The sequence below is a fragment of the Austrofundulus limnaeus genome, unplaced genomic scaffold (assembly GCF_001266775.1).
Source record: "Austrofundulus limnaeus strain Quisiro unplaced genomic scaffold, Austrofundulus_limnaeus-1.0 Scaffold2, whole genome shotgun sequence".
NCBI classification, from domain to species: domain Eukaryota; kingdom Metazoa; phylum Chordata; class Actinopteri; order Cyprinodontiformes; family Rivulidae; genus Austrofundulus; species Austrofundulus limnaeus.
In genome coordinates, this window is record NW_013952404.1 from 4,171,067 (window position 1) to 4,191,602 (window position 20,536).

Below are 20,536 nucleotides of genomic sequence, written 5' to 3' on the forward strand. Positions count from 1 at the left end.
TCGCAATCTATCGGGATATATCGTATCGTGACCCCTCTGTTACGATATGTATCGTATCGCCAAATTCTTGCCAATACACAGCTCTATTTATTTGTATATGTTTTTCTTCTGCTGTGTATAGTTTTTTTAATGAAGTTATTACATTTTTTAAATAAAAAATACTGTATGCCCTGTAGTCTGGTTTCAGTTAATGAAAGCAAAAACTAACTATATAAAACCATATCCGTATTAGTATTATTATCACTTTGTGATTTTTCTACATTGGTGAAAGTTTATCTTTACATTCTGTAAAGCACAAATACCTCTTTTTATTTTTTGTTCTTGTATTTAACTCCAAACAAGTGGAAATTAAACTTAAGCTGAATATTTTTATTCTTTAAAAGAAGTCTACATTTATTACTAGTTTTCATCTATTGTTAGTCTATTAAGGCAAACTACTGTAATTGTTTTGCAATTAGTTAAGCCTCATTTTCCTGTTTTTTTTTTTTATTTATTTTTTTTGCCAATTTCTGTGGCCACAAATTCCTAATTATATCTTATCTTTCTTGCTTCTTTTTCCTTCTCAACCACCTCAAATACCTGTTTTCAGAGTATGACCTATATATGTCAGTGTGGATCTTTTCCTACATGCTAGCATAAATATGAGCGCTCTTTAAAATGCCTGGAACAAGTCTCGTTTATTGATTTAGAAGCACCTTAGACACGACTGACACAGATGTTACTTTAGTGCGATAACCTAAACAATAACACGGTTACGTGTAGGTGCTTTAAAAGCTGAATTGGTTTTAAATTGCTCTCAACTCTCCTCGTTTATTGTCCTCTGTGCAGCAGAACGAGCCCGGTGGAGAGATGAGAGCGCGTTGGAGACATTGATCACAATAGGGATAAATTCAATAGATCAGAACTCGCTGGCTGCATTTTTCTCTGCTCTCTTTTTAGAAATGTCAAACACCCACACAAGCCTCGCAGTCCCTAAACCCTCCCCTCACACCCCCCTTTGCTAACACACACACACACACACCTACCACTTTAAAGGCAACGGCACAGGCTTCAAGATCTCCAAATTATCTTCCTACACGCAGCGTTTCCTTCTCGCTCCGTGTTAATGTGCTCRGAGCAAGCGCAGCAAAAATTAAAATACAGGCTCTACTTTTTTATAAAAAAAAAAAAAGACTATCCCTGCTCTCATCCTGACCATTTAGCCCATTGTTACTGCCTTTTTTTAGTCCGTCATAAACCACTGAGAGCAGCTTGCCAACATTTCTCTTTTATTTTTCAGTTTTATTTTATTTGGGGAGATTGTGGTGTTAAGTGTGTTTTCAATTTCACCAACTAAACTTGGCTGAAGTTTTAGTGGCGCAGTTTTATATTTAGAAAACCAGTTGAATTGTTGGGCTCAGTAATTAGGTAAATTATTAGCAGCATAAGCTGATGTCGTCAGTGTTTTTAAGCTTTAAAACGTGCTCGCTAATTAATGTTGTATGATACTCTGTGTGGGAGGGTTTCATTGAAATACAAACTGACAGGAGTCTTAATTACCTGGTTTTGTTAAGGCATCTGTGGCCACATTTCATTTGCATCTTAGGCAGCTATGTTGGAGTTTAAAGGGCAAAGCTGGTGAGAAACTTCCAAAGTTTCCACCCTAAAGCCTCGAATGTTTTCTATCTTCCAGGAGCTCTGCAGAGACAAAACTCAAATCCCCTGATCCTCTTTGATTCTTTTGTTTCTCTTTTTTTTTGTTCTTTAAGACGTGGCCAATGGCAGCACTGGTTACAGGCCTCCTCCCAGGACCAAGGAGGTCGTCATCAACGGCCAGACCGTCAAGCTGAAGTACTGCTTCACGTGCAAAATCTTTAGACCGCCACGTGCCTCCCACTGCAGCCTCTGTGACAACTGTGTGGGTGAGTTGCAATGTTGTCTGGATTTCAACTGGAATTCTGAGACGTCTGCATACTTAGCGTCTATCCCAGTTCGAGGCCGGCATGGATTTTAATAATCTATTATAGATTTTGTTGTTGTTTTGTGGACTCAGGCCACTTGAGTCGCACTGATTTCAGGAGGATCGTATGTGTTCGTGATAATACGGGCCAAGCTAAATATTTAGATAATGCTGTAGACCTGCTGTGAATATTTAGTACACACCATATGTTTCGAGACTTTGGCATTTTATACAAAAGAGAAAGCAGGGAGGGTTCCAAGTAAACACAGAAATGAAGGGTTGAGTTTTCGTGCCTTCAGCTTCAAGCCGAAAAGGCTGATCGTAAAAGCTGGAGACAGAAATGTGGAAAATTTGTCTTTACCTCACTCATAGAGAGACGTCTGCATTTGAATGTCTGTCAGAAGTGGATCTGACTACATTTGAGACAAAGATGATGTAATAATCACAGGAAGAAGACGAGAAGGGGGGTAATCAGACGCAGCAGCTGCACGCTGACAGGAAGGAAGGCAGAAGCTATGAAAGACATGAAAGAGCATTTATCTGACAGCCAGTGTGAGTTGTTACCTAAAGCTGCTCTTTGTCCACATTTTAAGCCGACACGTGCTAAAACACAAACACTAAAGCTCACTTTTTATGGATATTTTACTGAGAATTTAATTTTAATTTGCTTGCACTGCAACGCTTTGGGATTATTTCCTTACTACTAAACTTAAAAAAAAAGGTTTGTCTACAAGGTACCCACACTCGATCATTGTTGTGAAAAGGAAGCCACAGATGGGAGGGAGATAAAAAAGGAGAAACTGACACGTAGTTAGACTCTGTCGTGCAGGTGGGTGGGAGTAAAATCTGCTGATAATTTTAGGTTGTAACTGTCGTCAGTTTCGGTGATCCTTTATAACATAAAATAATGAATCTGTGAGCCGTCCTTATGTGTATAAACAGGCAAACATTTTCACAGTTTGTGCTACTTTTTAACTAAATTTATGGCTTAATGAATCACTTTGTTCCTATTTTACACATTACCACCTAAATGGGAACTAATTTAAATCTGAATATAAGTAGTGACTTTAATTTTAACTTCCCACTGCATGGTTGTCTTCTTTAATGATCAACATTAACAATAAACTGGTAGATGTGTGCTTTTAAAAAGGGAAGTGGGATTATAATGACAATGGAAAAAAAACTGTTATCCTGTCTCCGTCGTCCTTTGGTGCTGGAAAAGCCAGAGGGATAATATGCTCTTAAATAAGTTAGRAGGCAGAATGGATAGGCCTTCCCTGGTGGCTGTGAAGAGGAGGAGTATAGTGGAGTCACTTCCTTTTTATTAAGACTGTCATCCCCTTAGGAATGATGGAAGAAGCTTGTGAAAGAGCAGAAATATGACACACACACAGCATCTCCATCCCTCGCAGTCGTCTCACTCTGTTAGGAAAAAGATGGACTGACTGTTTTAAGTCGAGCTGTAAGTAATCAAGAATACCACAGCTTAGACACTGGAGGCTTGGGATTCAATAATTGATTTTAATGGTAATTTTTTTGCTCTTTGCTGTTTTTTATTTTATTTTTTTTCCCTCTTTGGTGTGCTCAGTTTGAGAAGATTCAAAGCTTTAATGATTGCCTCGGGGGAATTATGTTGTTACATAAGCAGAAAATAAAAGCTTTAGGATTATTGGCACATAAATATGGATATAGTGCATCTTTATGAAGCCGTTTTTGAGTTTATTTAATTTGAAAACCATCATCAGAGGGATAATGCCACTGAGCATTTTATTCCCACCACTTTTAACTCCGAACATAAGAGTACAGACGTGCATGAATTTGTGATCGTTTTTTTGTGTTGAAGACTTCCTGTTTAAGACCTCTGTTAGACTTCTGTGTTAATCAAGTTTGACTAGTAGTACCTTTCCTCTCCCTCGGGCTGGATGCTCCGGTTCCCAGACACATTTCAACAAGGCATTGATCAGTGGAGACAAAAGCGGGTCATTTCAACTCACTAAGCTAATAATGGCTCTAATTAATTAGTTAAGTAGCTACCACTGTGCGCAGCAAGTAGTCCATACTCGAAGATTAGACTGCAGCACAGAGACTGATGGAATGATGACACTAGTTGTTTTTTTTCTCACGCAGAGCAGTCGGTGAAATAAGTGAAATAAAGCTGTTTGCACTTTTTCTGAATAAAATATTACTGGCTCGTTTAAATGAGGGAGAATTGTAAGTCACTTCATATCTCAAGTAGATGAACACTTGGAGCTGCGTTCACTGACATTTTATTCGCAGTACATTCAAATGTTTGCCAGGTTTGAAGGGAAGTATTTTTAATCGTGCAACGTGATAACGGTTCAGTTACAGTGTCCTGAAGTGGCTGAGAGGCTTTTATCTGTTTTAAAACACTTCTCTACCTCATTTCTTATGGTGCGTTCACACCGAACGCGATTTCAGCTTCAAAATCGCAGCCAACGCTGAAGTTTGAAGCTTGTGCACTTTGAGGTCAGACGCAGGACAGCTCTTGAAGCGCTTCACGGCAACAGCCTCCCCGCCCCTCCCTCCTCTGTCAGACGAGGAAGTGGCTTTGCTTTATTTACAGAGAGCAAGAGCATGTCACGTTCATCAGATAATTAATTCATAATTAATTCACCAGATAATTCAGAGTAGAGGCTCACAGCTCGCTTTCAGGACTATTTTTCCAGTCTGATGAGTCGCTGTGACGCATTGCTGCGGATCAGGACACGACTGCAGGCACTCATTTCAGCTAAAGCGCTCCTCTCCATCTGTTTCAGGTTAGTGGACATCATTCAGTAAACTGTCCCGTCAGGAAATATGTCACTACGTCACACAGTGGAGTCTCTCTGATTGGTTGACGCTGCGCGTCGAGCTGCAAAAGTTCAGATTTTCTAACTTCAGCGATTTGCGCCTCAGCGCGTCGAACGCTCAGATCGTTCAAATCATTCAAATCGYGCTGCTCTAATCGCGCTTGAGGCGCCGCAGMACTTCCCGACGYTGCTTGAAGCGCGTCCACCATAGACTTTGYATGTAAACCTGCTGCTCCTGACGTTGAAATCGCGTTCGGTGTGAACGCACCATTAGACTTGATCAAATGTTGTTCTGTTTTTTTAAGCCGTGACAGCAGATCGTCTTTTCTGTTTTTGTAAGTTTTATAAAAAAATTGACTGTGTGAAATATTTTTTAGTTTGTTTTGACAAAACCAAGAGCGACACTTCCCCTTTTCACTAATCTCCATCATTTTCAGTTCGYACTGAAGTAACCAGGTTATGTTTTTAAAGATTTTATTGTTTTATTTAGTCAATAAAGTCTGGCTCGTGGCTGAAAATGTGCTTGATGAATATAATTTCTCAGCCTGTGTAATCTAATCACGCACCACCTTCGGACAGGGGAAATGTTTTTGTTGCAGTGAGAAGAAATCAAGAATTTTTTTTTTGTGTCCTCCTATCTGAACATGTCCCTCCTTCTCTCCGTTTCCATTCAGAGCGTTTTGACCACCACTGTCCCTGGGTGGGGAACTGTGTGGGAAGGAGGAACTACCGTTTCTTCTACATGTTCATCCTCTCGCTCTCCTTCCTCACAATCTTCATCTTCGCCTTTGTTATCACACACATCATTTTACGTAAGTAGCTTCTCTGGCGTGCTGCAGACACACACTCCTCCTGGCTGCGTTCTTGGTGTGCTCCAAGCCAGCAGGTTGTAAGTGGGCGGTGTGAAACGCTGCAGAGTTCTGGCTGGGTACCATCTTTCCAGCTGGGAGCAGGCAGCGGACCACTCAGCTCGACATTTTTATGTTTAAATAATAGTTTGTGGGGAAAGTGTTGAAGTAGGGGCAGTAATGGGTTCAATAAGACTATTAAAAAGCCATTTTTTAAACTGTATTTATTACAATCTGTATTTTTCAGTTTTCATTTCAGTACAAAAAGTAATAAAATCTAATATGTTAGACAGTGTGCACATTGATGGAAACTATCAAAGGTCTAATGAAAACTCTTTCTGTTCACAGTCTCACATCAAAGTGGGTTCCTCAACGCACTTAAATATAGTCCTGCAAGATATCCTTTTAYTTGAACACTTGGTGGTAATTAATACTGAATGCAAGCTTTAAAGAATCATGATTTTTTTTTATACGTATATAGTCTCTTTGTTGTTCTTTTTATATTTGGTATTTTTATTTATAAACTTTCATTGTGAATTTTCTAATATTTCTAATTAAAGGAGACATATCCTGCTTTTAAAGCCTTCTTTTCCACATTTAAATCATTCAGTTAGGGTCTATATAAAGTGGAACTGCAATGCTTTGGAGTGTATTCCTCCTTACTGTAACTCAACAAGCCCCTCTCAGCAGTTTTCTGAGGCGTTTCTCAGATCAACTCGTTTTGACACTGTCTCTTAACGGAATATAAAGATATCTACACACCACAGGTAGAAACTACAGTCAAAATTTCCACAAAACAAAAAGCATTTAATGGCTAAAAAAGTGGATTTTGCGTATGTTGTAGATGTTTTTTGCACTAAAGATAATCTTGAACGCGGGAATAAAAATACGGTTTGTTTGGGATGTTGAAGCAGTTCTGTAGATCCTGCCGAGTGTGTAATTCAGTTGAGAAGATTTTAAATGCATTAGAAAAAGGCTCATGTCTGTCATTCTGCACAGTGAAGCAGGAAAAGTGACTGATGCGTGCTTCTGCTCTCCCAGCACTTCAGATAATCTGTTTAACATCAGATCAGCTAACACCGCCACATCACAGAATACAATCCTGAACATCTCCTTTTCACTGAGGGAGGAGCGTGGCATCTGTTTTATTTGTTAGGTTGAGTTTATTAAAAGGCTGCTCTGTTTGTCACTACCATGTTAAACAGTCCACAGCCTCATTTTGTAATAACGACTCACAGAAGCTGCAAACCAGTTAGTGAAAATGTGTTTAATTGGTATTTTCATTTCACCACATTATTGTAATAGTTTTGAATTCTCTTGCTAATGATCCTGTTTTCTATTCTTGTACTGCCTCTAGCTGTTACCAAAATACTACAAAGCAGCTAGTTGTCACAACACCAGAGACAAACTTTTAGAYGGGGGTAAATACGCTCAATTTAAATGTTTTATTCTGTCTCTGCAGCAGAGTTTACTTTCCAGCCCTTCATCCTGAGCTCCTAGCTGTAAACTGTTGGCATCATTAAAATTCTGCAGGCTGTTTCTTGGAAGGTTTGGCAGAGAAAACTCAGCCASTGTTTTTGTTTTTAATTATTATTTTTTTATCAAAAGAATCCAAAAATACTCCCAGACTTTTTATGGCGGTCTATTAAGACAGGTGCTTCAGAATATTTTGATGCCTTCTTTCATTTGAAAAGTACTGCATGCATCTGAACCCCGATTCAGAGCCAGAAATGAGCCACTCCTAATGATACTTGATRCACAATGAAAGTTTGTGTGTGTCACTGTCAACTTTTACTGTTATAGAAATATGTGGCWAGCCTGCGTCTCGCAAAACTTTATTAAAGAAAAAAAAACCCTTGAGTCTTCCTACTCGAATGATGAGATGAATTGTCACTGAAATGAAGATATGGTGAAAGAAAGTGAAAATAAATGAGTCTTTAGTTGATTTTTCTAAGTGCAGTTGAAGCACATCTTCAAGGCAATAAATAGTGAGTTAGTTGGGTTTTTGTGTCATTTTAAGAACAAAACCCTCCTTTGGAAACTGTATCCTGGGGTGCTGCACATGTGCTGAGGGTCACTGTAGTTTGTTTCTATAAATGTAAAAGCATTCATGTTGACTGGTGCTGGCGCTTTTGGAGCTTTATACGGATGAGAGGAAATGACTCGGCAGTCCCAGCCAAATGTACTGGGAAGTATTGGCATAAGGACGACAGCCCTCAGGCTGTAGGTCAGTATACGATCTGCTGCAGCTGCATTTTTTAGTGTTTGTGCTGGCTCTATATGGATCTGTTGTGTGTGTCTGTACTTAAGCTTTCATGTTGCTTTGAGTTTATACAAATACATTTTTCCTTAACCTTATGGTGTTACTGTGCTGGAGGTGGTGGTGTGTTTCTTCTCTGTCTGGTCAATAGTGGGCCTCTCAGGTTTCCATACCTACCTGATCGGCTCCAATCAGACCACCAATGAAGATGTAAGTATCAACATGAAATACTTTACACCAGACACTTTGTCCTTTTTATAGTGGATATGTTCAAGTGTATTACAAAGTTTAAATAACGGAGTATTTAATTTTTTATTTTGTGTCATCTGTTCAGTAAGAGTAGCACTTTGATGCAACTGTTGAACCCATGTAGATTTTATGTACGAAAACTTATCATGGCTAAGTATTAAAGATAGACATATATGCAACATTGCCTCATTTTTACATAAAATTTTTATATCCCATAAACCTTATGGCCTTTTTTCTAAATTAATGCCACCTCTGTCTGACGTAAGCGTCTGACTTCATATTACCTGTGCCGAGAGAGATGGACTTTAAAACACATTAATGTGTAAAGCTGTAAATCACAGTATTATGTTGCCCTTATAATTATAAGTATCCAGAATTATGGTATATTAAAAAATATCTTAAATTAAATTAAATTTCAGTGCCCTTTGTTTCAATGTGATGTGTTTAAATAGACAAAACAAAAACCTTTTTTTTAATGAAATGAAACCCAGCCCTTTAATGGGACTCTATAAGGAAAGAGAAGTGCATTGATGCCAACTCCTAACATGTGCTCACAGYGAGCTCTGGATTCTGTTCAAGTCAGCCAGACTGGAGAAAAATTCATGTCAGTACGGCCAGTTCGTTAGCGCATGTTGCTAATAACACCAGAGTCATGGATCAAAACCGTGTAGGCTACTAACACGTTAGCTCATTGGTTGTCAACAAGCGGTCCCCGGGCCAGATCTGAATCATATATTAATTCCATTCATCTTATATATACAGTAACTGGACCTCTGCTCAGAGTGGTACTGATAGCAGTGTGTTAGCCAATCACAGTGCTAGCTCAAGGCATGTGACCAGTTCTGTAAGCAGTCATAGTGGTGCCATGTTGTGGCTGGAGCTGCTTAGCTCAGCAGGATGAGAGATGCACAAAAGAACAGAGATTCCAAGTTTGAATCCCACATAAGACGTATTTATTCTTAATTATACTGACGTCACTTTAGCATCAGCAACCAGGTTAAGACGTCTACAGAGGCCAAGTTTAGTTGGTTTAACGTGTAGATGTTTCTGGATATTTTAGAGGTTTACGTCTTTTTCCACACACACAATGTTCACTCCAGTTGTTTCACTCAAAATTTTTGTTTTATTTAACATTTATCATCTTTACATTTTTCATCCTTGTCATTCATGTACAGTGATTTACAAAGTCACAACAATAATTTCTCTGTCAAAAGAAAAAAATAGAAATCTGATTAAACACTTTTGAAAAATAAGAGCGTGACACATACCATCTTTTTTATGACAAAAGAATTAGAAATAAATTAAACAAATCTCTTATAATTAGCAGAAATGTGGCTATTATTCAAAGGCTGAGTGCTCAGAAAGATTCTGGCCATGGATGGCCTCCGYATCACTCCAGCTTGTAACTAAAGTTGTCATCCTTTTCAGATTAAAGGTTCGTGGTCTTCTAAAAGAGGGAAAGACAACTATAACCCTTACAGCTATGGGAATATGTTCACCAACTGCTGTGCAGCACTTTGTGGACCCCTGCCACCAAGGTATGACGAGTGTGTCGAGGTGTTTTTATGTGGTTATTWATATATTTTCTGATGCCTGATTGGTTGCATGTATGATACATATACAATGGTCCAAAGGAAAAAAAACATCAGCATGTAGAAACTGAGAATACATTCATTTTTTGTCTTTTTCTTTAAAGAAAACACGAAATAGAAAGCTGTCGCTTGAAACTTTTGCACAGCCCCATCATTTCTCTTCCCTTTCCACCTTCACTGAAATACCGTCGTTCATCTTTTTATTCTCCTTCTAATTGTAATTGCTGTTTTCTCTAAAGGCCAAAACAGTTAAGTCTCTGTTTGATGTGAGGAACTTCTTTGAAATGAGCCTGCCTGCAGCCTTTTTTCTAAACATAGCTGAGACACTGCAGTAGTGTGAAGAATTACAAGCCTGTTTTTAACTGAACCCAACATCAAAGTTGGTTAGATATTACATTTCATCCTTTTTTCTGCTCATACACAGGCCARCGGTCACATCTACATTCTCCTCTTCATGTGACTGTATATATTATGTATTATATCACTTCAGCCTTTTACCCAACAATCCTGTGTAACTAATTCTTGTTGGTTTTCCTCTTTCCTGGCCACTGTACTCACTCCTGAGACACTCGACTTRAGCTTTTTCTTAACTTTTAAAGCTCTCAGCACTTTTGCCCTTTAACTGTAAAGTAAATGTAATCAAACGTGCTCTCATACACTCTTAAGGAACACTAAAGGTGCCCACACATTTATGCAAAGCGTGACAAAAGCTACGTTGAAGGCTTTTAGTAACTTTCTTATTAGGCCATTTGGCTGTTCTGTGCTTTGGCCTTCATATGCAATAAATCTCTGGTAATGATTTCAGTGGGTGGTGAGGAGAGCGTTCGGTGCACAGGTGGCTGCCATCTGGGCATCTGTGTTTGTGTTTGCAGCCACAGGCATCGCACAGCTGGATCCGGCAATAATGAAGGAATGTTTCACTTCACCTATAGGCCAAGCAAGCAACACAAACACACACACCCACACAGGCCTTTTGAGACTTTGACTAATATTTTTAATGCATCAAATGCATGTTTGAATGCCGGTTTCCTCCAAACGGTCTGCAGAGTTTCTGTTCATTACCAGCAACACAGGATCTAGACTTGTGGAGTTTATCGTTAAGAAACCCGTACAGCTCAGTCCCACTGGAGCTCACTGTCAACACACTTTCTGTTAAATGATTACCCTGTTTATGCTGTTTAACACTTCAGCTGACTCTGTGCATGTGTGGCAGATTATGGCTCTGTATCTGATCAGCCTCTCTCTGGCTGATAAATGGTCTTGGTGGCTGCATGTAGCCCATTAGCTCTAACATGTGCACATGCATAGCAGAGTTCAGCAGGTTGTTGTCCAAGCAGCTGCGTCAGGCCTCTGCAGCATTAACAATGGGACAGAAACAATAATTCACACTGCTGCTCTGCTGCAGGACCGCCGTGATTTATCATCCAGTTCTGATTTTATGGCTTTGTGCGGGCAGAGTCTGCGCTTGCTTTATCGCCCTCATGGTCAAAACTTGAAAAATAGGGTTTGTATACAGCTTTGTGCATCAAAGTACTTACAAAAAATATTATAATCTGCCTACCATTAGTCCTATGGATGCATTTGTTTGTGGTTTACTGTCAAAATCCACGTTTTGGAAGATTTTATTTTAGATTTATAAGTCACAACATTTGCTGTAAAATATCTGTTAATAAAACCTTTGTTCATTTTACTTTTTTCTTCTCAAGTCTCATTGACAGACGAGGTTTTGTGGAATCAGATGCTCCACAGCTGGCACAGCCGACCAACGGCATGACCATGTATGGCGCCACCCAGTCCCAGCAAAGCCACATGGTAAGACCCTGAAACTCCACTCACTTCTTTAAGATTTAAGAGTTTGTAAAAGTAAAAAATACAGACTTGAGCTTTTAATATTAGTGAAGCTGTTTATACGGTTTGTTTACTTTGTCACAAMTATAACAGGCGAGGAGCGAGGGCATCGTTTTCCGGTCTTGCCTGAAACCGTCAGTTTTCAGTCAGTAATTTTCCACTCAAGAGCACAGAAAATGAAGTAAATTGTTGAAGAGTTTTAGGTTTGTCACCATCAGCTTTTTATCCAAAAGCTCACTGTGGCTGCAGCTGAGGAGGAGAAATCACTTTTCTGGTTTTGAAAACACATTTTGAAATGATCACTGCCAACACTGCCTTATATAACTACCCCAGTTAAACTATTGTTGCTTCAAAAACAAGAATCCAGGCAGATATTTGTGAAACACAGTAAGAAAACTTGTTGTGTGTACTCTGTTAAAATAATAGTGTAAAAACACTTTCTGGTACAATTTCTTTCTAAGTGAAAATGCAGATATGAAGAAAGGTTGAATTTTCTGAAAGTYGTTGAGTTCACATACAGGAACACAAAAGTTGATCAAGTCAGTTTGAGGGATTGACTCTATAAACGTGATGTGTGGTTGTTTATGATTGTTGGATTAGAGATCAAAGCAACAGTAAATATTTCTGCAGAGTTAAATTGGTCTTAGCCTGGAGCCCTAAACTCAAATGAGGTTAAACTTTTTATTTTTTGTAATTCCTCACTTTTACATTTTCTATTTCACATAATCCCACTGAATAACAAACCCYACACATCCACGTTGGAAAGTAAAACCTGTTAGTGTTTCTCACTGGATTTAAACTGATATAAATGGATCTGACTGGCAAAAAGAGCTAAGATTTCAGCTGCTGTGAGCCGCTCAGTGTTGCCTTTTAAATTAGGTCAACAAATGCAGTGTCAGAGTTGTGATTTTTATTTACTTGAAGTTTTCTTCTAATAAGAATCTGAAATATGAAAGGCTTTTGTTTGTTTTGGCATCATGCTGATAATCTTCATATTACAGCAGGCYTAAGTAAGACTGAGTAGAAATGAGGGCTCATTTATATTCAGATTTGTAATCAGAGAGAAAACCAATAAGTAAACAGTATTATTCTTTGGTGTCAAGCTGTCTCTTTCAGTCTAGAATAATATAGCATCATGTTGACCTCAGTGTTCCTGTGGCGTTTGAATAAATGTGACCAACCTTTTGTTGTTCAGTGTTTACACACTGTACATGCCAGATTTACTGCTGCACATATTTCCCTGATGCCCTCTGCCTCCGTCTAGTTTGCACCCAAACTTGACCTCATTCTCCTTGTTCTAACGTAAATGTCAAACATGAATGCAACCTGTCAAAGTCCTAAATCAACCTGTAAACCACATCAGTGTTTTCCTACATTAGCACGATCAGTAATTATTGCCACTTGTTTGTGGTAGCTGCTGTGATTTACGGCTAAAGTTGTTCTGGCTGYTGATCTGCAGACAGTGTCAGCTGTATGTTTAGTATTTTTTGTTAAACGTAGGGTATAATTTGTTAGTAAGACATCAGGATTACTCCAACGCCATGGAGAGATTATCAGGTGATCAGAYCCAGTCTGAAGTGGAGGACTTGGATCATTCTTGTCTGATGTAGAGGAAAAAGATATTTGCTTTAACATTATTCACATAAATATGAAGAGATTGTTTTGCACCCTCTGTTACATAAGGAGGCACGTCGGCCCAAGTAAACACACGTTTGTATCTGCAGTTACATTGAGTTGTCGCACATAAAGCCTCCCATTTTTAGCATCGAGCTGGCAAACGCTCAGACATTTACGTTTGTTGTTGGGCGATGAACAAAAAAATCTGATTCCTTGTGATGTGTTTTTGTCTGTGATGCAGCTTGGGGGTGAAAAAATCACAGCTCGCAGCCCCTTTTTTGAGCTGTTGCCATGGTAACAGTGTGTGACACGAAGTCACGTTACACCTTGATAACAAACCCCTCCGTTTTGGATTTGGTTCGATGGTGGGGTGGGGTGAGCACGTTTCTGTATGGCCTTACCTCCAGTTTGATGTAAAAATCTAAGTAATTCAACAATGCTCTGAGTTACAGGCAGATGTTTGTTTTTGTTGAACACAACCAGTTCAACCTGTAAATATTTCTAGATTGGCCATTTACTTCCTTCCTCTCAACCCCAGGGGRCAACCAGTTTCCTTATTGATGATTACACGTCCACAACCCAGTCAGGTTTGCTGCCCACTCTTACTTATTTTAGCTACATGACGGTTGGATTTCATTTTCTTTACCAAAAAATATATATATATCAGACTTCTGAAGTCCCTGTCTGGTTTATGTTGTCAGGAATAACACTGTTCTGTTGAGTTGTTAGCTTTAGCTCGTCTTAAGCCTTGTTTAAACATAAATAAGATAATATTGTTTTTGCCCTGACCTTGACACAAATCAGAACTCCTGAGCACTCGTCACACAGTGATGAGTGCTAATCACATCTAACCGTTCAGCTTCACTTGCTACTTGATTTTTTTTTTAATCCTTGTGATTTTCTGCAGTTTCTGAGTCAGTTTAGTTGTTTATTAAAAAACAAGAGCTCCAGGATGTAGAAAGAAAGCGAGTGATATGCTTTTACTGTCTAGTTGGTGCTTTTTGTAAACGTGGCAGTGTCCGAGGCTTCTGTGTCATGTTGGTCTCGTCGTAAAGGTGATAAGAGCAGCTGATATGAAGGGAGATTATATATATATCACACACAAACACTCACACATAACCTGTATCTAAAGGTAGTTTAGCTTCTCTTCAAGTCACATCTGTAATCTGCTCTTTTTAGGTCAGTGACAATGAGGAGAAGAGGTGAGATGTCAGTCAAACTTTGGAGATGCTGTGGGCTGAACTGAGGGCATCATCTGTCTTATTCAAACTTTCCTCCTCTAACTGGTCTTTCAGWCATTTTTGTGGTGATAAAGGGAACCTTCCTGTAGCTAAAGTGACCCTGTAACCCTGCTCCAGTGTTACACATGCATTTCTATTCTAAGGCAATGCAATAGAGATCAACAGGCCATGAAGCCAGACTTCACTAGCTTTGTGTTTTCAGCTCTGTTGACTTCAGCTCAATCTTTACTGCAGCAAAGACACAAGCTGGTGTGGGTTCTTTTTGTATTCTAACAAGGGTACTAACATCTATTTCTCTTTTTCTCCCTCTTATCCAATCACCTGCCCCTCCTCTGTCCTCACTGCTGCCCTCTCTTTCATTTCCTTCCTTCCCCTCTGGCACTTTATTTCTCTTTGCTTTTCACATACTGTTCTTTGTCCTGCTTTTGGTGTTTTTTTTTTTCTCAGTGTGACCAAGACCAGTGCATTCAGAGCACCAAATTCGTTTTGCAGGCCGCCACCACACCCCTCCTCCAGCAGCAGAGCAGCGAGCCAGTCATCCTAACTGCCTCCCCTGAAAATGGAACGTCTCTACCCGGCCGGGCCTCCCTCGCCCTGGGCGGACCCTGCACCTCGCTCCCGCTCGGCCAGCCCACCCCGCCGACGTCCACCCCCAGCCTCAGCTGCCACGATGTCACKGACATGCTGCCAGTCCACGGACACAGCCACACACTCAACCACAGCCACCCCCTCCAGGAGCAGGTGGCTCACCACCACTATCTCACCCCGGAGGAAGTGCCCTCGCCGCCGGGTATGCTCCCCTGCAGCAGCCCGCTGGGCCACAGCCACGCCGTGCAGGCCGGTTTCTACAACCCGGCCAGCCAAGACTCACTACACGAAGACTCAGTCAGAGGCCTGGTGAAGCTCAGCTCTGTCTGACAGTGGGATTTATAAACTCTTCAGTCAGCTGACTCCCCCTGAGTCACAGCTGCAAGACAAGTTGTTGTCAACCATTGTGTTGCTGGAACTGTGAGAGACAGTTCCTGGGAATTATGTCTCAGATGCGTTCTTTTTAACGCCAAGGAAAAACTAATTTTTTTTTTTTTGCTCTGGGAAATTGCAATATGGAGTTTGCTTTTTCAAGAGGTGCCCACGTCTGTAAGCCATTTCCAGAAATAAACTGTCACCATTTCAGGTCAGAAAGGCTGCATTTTTTGTTAATGAGCAGCAGGCTTGACAGAATTTTGTGGGGTGAAAAAGTTTTAAGGTTACTTGCCTGTTTCTGACTGGGCTCTCTCTCTCTCTGCCTTTTTTTGGACATTCTCAGCAGTGCAATGATTCATGTCCTGCATCATGCATATCATCCTGCTTTTTTCTATGTAAAGGAGAAATCAAAGACTTTTGTTGTATCATGGTTATTACAACACCTACAAATTATATTTCCTGTGGATATTAATAAAACACCAACTTTTTATCCGATTTCAGTGCATTTCTATGGAAGGATTAATGTGTGATTTGGGGAGTCATAAGACTATGTTTCCTTTAAAGTTTATCTTGTGACCACTGCCTTTGGTAACAGATTGAAAACAATCCTGCCTAATGAAGATTTCTGGATGCACAAACAAAACACTGTCCTGAAAGCCCTGAAGTTTTGAGAGATGTGCTAAAAGCAGCAGAGTTTCTAGTTATTTCTGTCATGTGGAGGTGCCTCAGGTTATTTATTCTTCTGCCATCTTGTGGTTGAGATGAATTACTGCAGGCAGCGGAGCCATTTGTTTAAATCAAGACTTAATTTGTTTTTCTATAATTCAGAGTAGTTTCGTAAAAAGACTCAGTGAAAATCTAACCCTTATATAAAAGGATGTTTGTGCTGCAATGCAGAACTAAAGTCATAAGTTGGATACAAAACTTTTCAGTGGATATAGTAACATTTATTATATCTTATCTAATACAGAGCCCAGAATTATTTTTTTGATTTTAACCATCCCTGCCTCAGTCTAGGAAACCAATGAGATGAGAAATGTCTACATAGAACGTCTGGAAATGTTGTATTATGGTATGTAATTGTCCTGGAATATTATTGTACTTGATCTTTGCTGCAACTTTACATGAGAAACTTACAAATAAAAAACTAGATGTGAACATTTCAAAATTAAATTTCAGGAAAAATTAGWACAAATTATGTTTATGATGCAAAAAAATTTAAACTCTACTATACAAACATTTCATATTGGACTTTCATCCAATGATACTTAATTACTGACTCACTTATAATTAACATACAAGTGTAGCCAATAAGTGATTAAATACCTGTACAATAATGTGCAAATAATTTTTTTATTTTATGCTTCTAAAAGTTGGACTTCTGTGTAATCTTTTTTAGGTCTTTCAAAGTACCTTTTTGGACTTTGGTTGCTTTTTTTAAAAACACATTTTCTGAACTTTTTGTTCAAAATTGGGAGAAATGATTTCAACATTTGATGCAGGACATTAAAACTGCATCACCCTTCATTTGATCTGCTGCTGGAGGACAAGTTTTCAGTTTCTAGTTTTTTGGGTAATCACTGTGTGCTAAAAGTACCATTTTGTGTCAAATTATAGTATTTTTTTCCCACAGATTCATCTACAGAAGTTAGAACAAACAGTGATGTGTTAACAACACCAGGTTCATCCCTTGAGTTTTTATTTTATTTTATTTTAACGTTATTTATTGAGATCACAGATCTCTTTTTCAAGGGAGGCCTGAAGCCAACCTATTGTACGTGTTTTTGAGGTGTGGGGGAAACCGGAGTACCCGGAGAAAACCCACACAAGCACAAGGAGAACATGTAAACTCCACACAGAAGACCCCAGGTCTAAACTGGGGATTGAGCCCAGTACCCGTTTGTATTGGTTATCAAACAAGTAAAGCAACCAAAGCTGAAAGAAAAAAAATGAAAGACCTTCAGAAATGTTGATAAAAACCATTTTAAAAGATTACATAAAAGTCTAAATTCTTGGAAGCATAATATAAAGAAATGATGGGGTGGCTCAAGATTTTTGCACAGCTCTGTATATTGTTTTATTTACAAAAACTGTAAGCCAGCAAAGATGCTCCGAATAAACCGTTGTAAACAACCCAGGGACACCAAACTTGTAGGTGTAAAGAGTCATGGAGGCTCACAGTTTGATGTTTTCTGTCATGCATCTGCCCTTTGCTTCAGGCAACAAAAACAAACCACATCGTTCAAGTCCTTCAGTCACTAAATCAGCTTCAAATCCAGTGAAATACTAACCTGACCTGAAACTCAAGCCTGACGTCTGCGCAGACATCTCCAGCACCCATCGTCTGGCTCACTCTGAAGARGCTAATTCAGCAGGTTGGGTTTTTCTGGGAGCTCAGAGTCACCACAGTTTCACATCAATGAGCTCCAGGTCTCCCATGATCTCCAGCTGGTCGACGCTGCTCAGGTCCTGCACCCGGTGCCGGAACTCAAACAAGTGGGATCCATTCACAGCCAGCTTGAACTGGTGGGGCTGAATGAGGAGGAGGATCTGAGGAGAGGAGAGGGAATGCTGAACCACTCCAGAATACACAAATAAAACCTTTTAAAGTTTTCTAACCTCAAAGTATTCCCCTGATGAAAAGGGAAAGACGGGTTGTTCCCGCTCCTCTTGGCCCCAGGATTCATCCAGGTACGAGTTCCTGATGAACACGCCCGACTTCATTCGAGGGTTCAGGTGGAGAGCGATGTTCTGCGTTTTACTGTTGCAGAGGTTTACAGTAAAACTGGAACAAACAGATTTAWRRYAGATTAAAAACATTTCAGTATTCTRCAGAGTCCTTAAGGGAACACWGSTGAAAAGTATTTAGTGTGCACCACAAGAACCAATTCAGAAGAATATAATTACAACCACAGGTCAACTGACATGAGGTTTTCTATGGCTGATATCGAGCTTTGTAAATCAGCGCAGCTGATCTACAATAAGACAATTATTGTATAATTAGTAAATATGTATTTTATTTGTAAACTTAAAAATAGTGTTCTAGCATAAAGGAAAAAAAACTGAACTGCAGCGAGCATCTGCTGTTGAAWCTTCCACAAGCATGGCTGACTCAAGATTTTTAAAATCTTGTCAACTATTCAGTCCCTTTTTATATCAAACTTCCTAAAAACACAAAATATTCCTTGTAATCTCATTGAATACCTCAGTGCAGATGAGATAAATTATATTAAAACATAGCTCAAATAAATCTCACTTCACTTTCTACATCAAAACCAGACAAACTACACTGATATTCTCGTGTTCATAACAAAAAGACAGTTCTTGCCTGCACTACTTTACTGTGTGCGCCAGAAAACTTCTTTCCACATTCATTTTGTAGTATCAGAAAAGCAGTAAAAACAAAACTGACAAAATAATASTGAAAAATAAATACATTTAAAAACAGCCTCAGGTTTTGATTCCACATAACTGTTAAAGATTTGGTTTTTGGATAATGAAAAGCACTTTTTATTTAAAAAAAAAATCTATACCGGTAGTTTAAAACAGCCTGAGATCACAGTTTTCACATCATTGTCATATGAAACTTTTCAGTTACCATCCATCAGGAGAGAAATGTTACATAACAGATCATTTAGAACAACTTACTGATTCTAAATTACTTATTTGATAATAAAATTCCCCTYAAAGTTAAAAAAGGCACCAGATGTCATGTGTATTGATTTTATTATTTACCTGTGAGGGTACATGCTGACCTGCCCTTTTATTGTGATGTGCTGTCCTGGGCTCAGTCCTTTCAGTATACTGCCTTTGTAAGGAACACTCTGAAATGACATCAACAGTCACCACTGCTCTGTTTCCTCACTGAATCTGTTTTATCAGAGCATGTATAACTTTCATTTTCAGCAGGAAGTTATAAAGATGACATAAATAATGAGACTGACAAATTTTTTTTTTGTTTTTTGTTCCTGGATTTTAGTGATTTAACAGACAAGTGAATGTTGAATAATCAGCTTCTGGTTCATAAACCCGTAAATATTTATWAGTGATCCAGTTTATATGGCATCACATGACACCAAGAACATCCTGAGAAAAACACTTTCCTAAAAATATGGTACAAAAAAAACTCACCAAGTCCCCAGATTCTGAATATATTGCCTGAAGAAAGAAAGAAAAAAGATTCAGAAGTCATTCCAAARTCTGTGAAATAAACAAAACTAATATTTTTAAGAACTGATAATTGCCTGCCGGCTTGCATGACGAAGGTTTACACAAATACCTCCTGCAGGATGTTAGCACTCTTAGCTGGAGATGACTCTCAGCTGCCACACTTTATTTTAAGCCAATATCTGTAAAAGTGATGTCATTCTTTTTGTGTTTGCTCGTGTCATTTAGTTTGAACTGGGCTAATCAGTTGTAGATACGTCTTAAGACTGCGTAATGACAGTTTTATTAAGAATCAGCAACTCCCTCCTGAGATATTTAGCAGACAATAACAGGATCGTGCAGCTTTAACGGGCAGCAGGTGAAATGGGAATCCACTTACTGAGTTTGGGATGTAGCCAACAGCGTGGACTTGGACGTTCCCAGAAATGGAAAACGTGTCCACCCTGTTCAGAGGAACTCTGTGTTTGTAGTCCAGCAGGTGAGTTCCGTTTACTGCCACCTACAGGTGAAAAAAGCTGTRGTTGTATTAAGCAGGTCATTGATTCTTGACGCTGAGGACGGGCTCGTGTACCTTGAAGCAGTCTTTGTGCACCAGGATGATGGTCTCAAAGGGGGCGCCTCGTTTGTAGGGCAGCTGGTGGAGCGTCTCTTCTCGACCCCAGCTCTCCCGCTGCAGAGTGTTGCACACCACACAGGGAGGGTCGTTGAAGCGGGGGCTGAAGTGGAACGCGACATCRGAGCGAGGTTTGGTGCTRCAGCCACTCGACAGATCAACCTGAAACCTGCAGGGAGGGTGAACACAGGAGGGCTTACAGCTCAATAACAAACTGACACCCTGATACTGAATCACATGCATACATTAAAGCTTACTGAACTCAGGGGTGTCACTAGGTTTTAAGGACAAGGGGGGCTTAGCCCCCAGGAGACGCACAGAATTTTTGTATATTATATATTTGTATTTTTTGTGTGTGTGTGTGTGTGTATATATATATATATATATAT

At 39.5% G+C, this 20,536-nt stretch overlaps 2 protein-coding genes across 2 annotated transcripts in view; one reads left to right on the forward strand and one right to left on the reverse strand.

The window, feature by feature from the left end:
* The window catches only part of LOC106519620 (zinc finger DHHC-type palmitoyltransferase 14), a gene marked incomplete at its 3' end in the record, with an annotated part of 52,171 nt that extends 40,661 nt beyond the window's left edge, over positions 1-11,510 (forward strand). The window contains 6 exon segments of the mRNA XM_014011370.1: positions 1,749-1,901; positions 5,424-5,561; positions 5,946-5,994; positions 7,965-8,067; positions 9,535-9,644; positions 11,405-11,510. Of these exon segments, the coding sequence (XP_013866824.1) occupies positions 1,749-1,901; positions 5,424-5,561; positions 5,946-5,994; positions 7,965-8,067; positions 9,535-9,644; positions 11,405-11,510 (659 nt within the window).
* A 3,966-nt stretch (positions 11,511-15,476) lies between these two features.
* LOC106519629 (galectin-8) overlaps positions 15,477-20,536 on the reverse strand; it is an 8,195-nt gene continuing 3,135 nt past the window's right edge. The window contains exons 3-8 of the mRNA XM_014011381.1: positions 20,106-20,316; positions 19,914-20,033; positions 19,499-19,525; positions 19,103-19,191; positions 17,987-18,152; positions 15,477-17,917 (exon numbers count right to left, since the gene is read on the reverse strand). Of these exons, the coding sequence (XP_013866835.1) occupies positions 17,768-17,917; positions 17,987-18,152; positions 19,103-19,191; positions 19,499-19,525; positions 19,914-20,033; positions 20,106-20,316 (763 nt within the window). The 3' untranslated portion in view covers positions 15,477-17,767. The remainder of the gene's footprint in view (positions 17,918-17,986; positions 18,153-19,102; positions 19,192-19,498; positions 19,526-19,913; positions 20,034-20,105; positions 20,317-20,536) is intronic.